Raw genomic sequence first — 497 nt, 5'->3', positions numbered from 1 at the left:
TTGGTTGGGGTTCAGTGCATGCGGTATTACGTATTTGATGCTTCAATTTCCAATTCTATTTAGTATCGTGCACTGAAATAACCCGTTCTGTTCTTTATTTATTTATAGGATTCGAAGATGGTTCTTCCCTTATGACTACGAGATTATTCAGGAAATCCATAGAGATGACCCAGAAGATAACAGTAGGCCACAGTTGCTGGAGGTCGCTAGCCAGCCATCACCAGCTGAGGAAAAGAGATACGCGGTTGCTATGCTTCCAAAAGAAAGGTCGAGACACACTGGGTTTGCTTTTGACTCACCAGGTTACGAATCATTTTTCGCTTCCCAGTTTGGAGTTTATGCCCCGCAGAAAGCATGGGATGTTGCCAGAAGAGCTAGTATGATGAAGTCAAAACCAAGGGCACATAAAAAGAAGTGAAACTTGATGCAAATGTTGTGTTTGCATCTGATACCTATTTTGTAAAATTAGTTGTACCATATCCTAGTTTTGTTTTTCT

The 497-nt window shown here is 40.8% G+C and overlaps 1 protein-coding gene across 1 annotated transcript in view; it reads left to right on the top strand.

The window, feature by feature from the left end:
* Window positions 1-487, top strand: part of LOC113341254 (phospholipid-transporting ATPase 3-like) — a 982-nt gene extending 495 nt beyond the window's left edge. Inside the window, exon 3 of the mRNA XM_026586201.1 lies at window positions 109-487. Within this exon, the coding sequence (XP_026441986.1) occupies window positions 109-418 (310 nt within the window). The 3' untranslated portion in view covers window positions 419-487. The remainder of the gene's footprint in view (window positions 1-108) is intronic.
* The last annotated feature ends 10 nt before the right edge of the window (window positions 488-497 follow it).

Source organism: Papaver somniferum, unplaced genomic scaffold (assembly GCF_003573695.1).
Source record: "Papaver somniferum cultivar HN1 unplaced genomic scaffold, ASM357369v1 unplaced-scaffold_27416, whole genome shotgun sequence".
NCBI lineage: Eukaryota > Viridiplantae > Streptophyta > Magnoliopsida > Ranunculales > Papaveraceae > Papaver > Papaver somniferum.
This window is presented reverse-complemented; position numbering and strand designations above follow the sequence as displayed.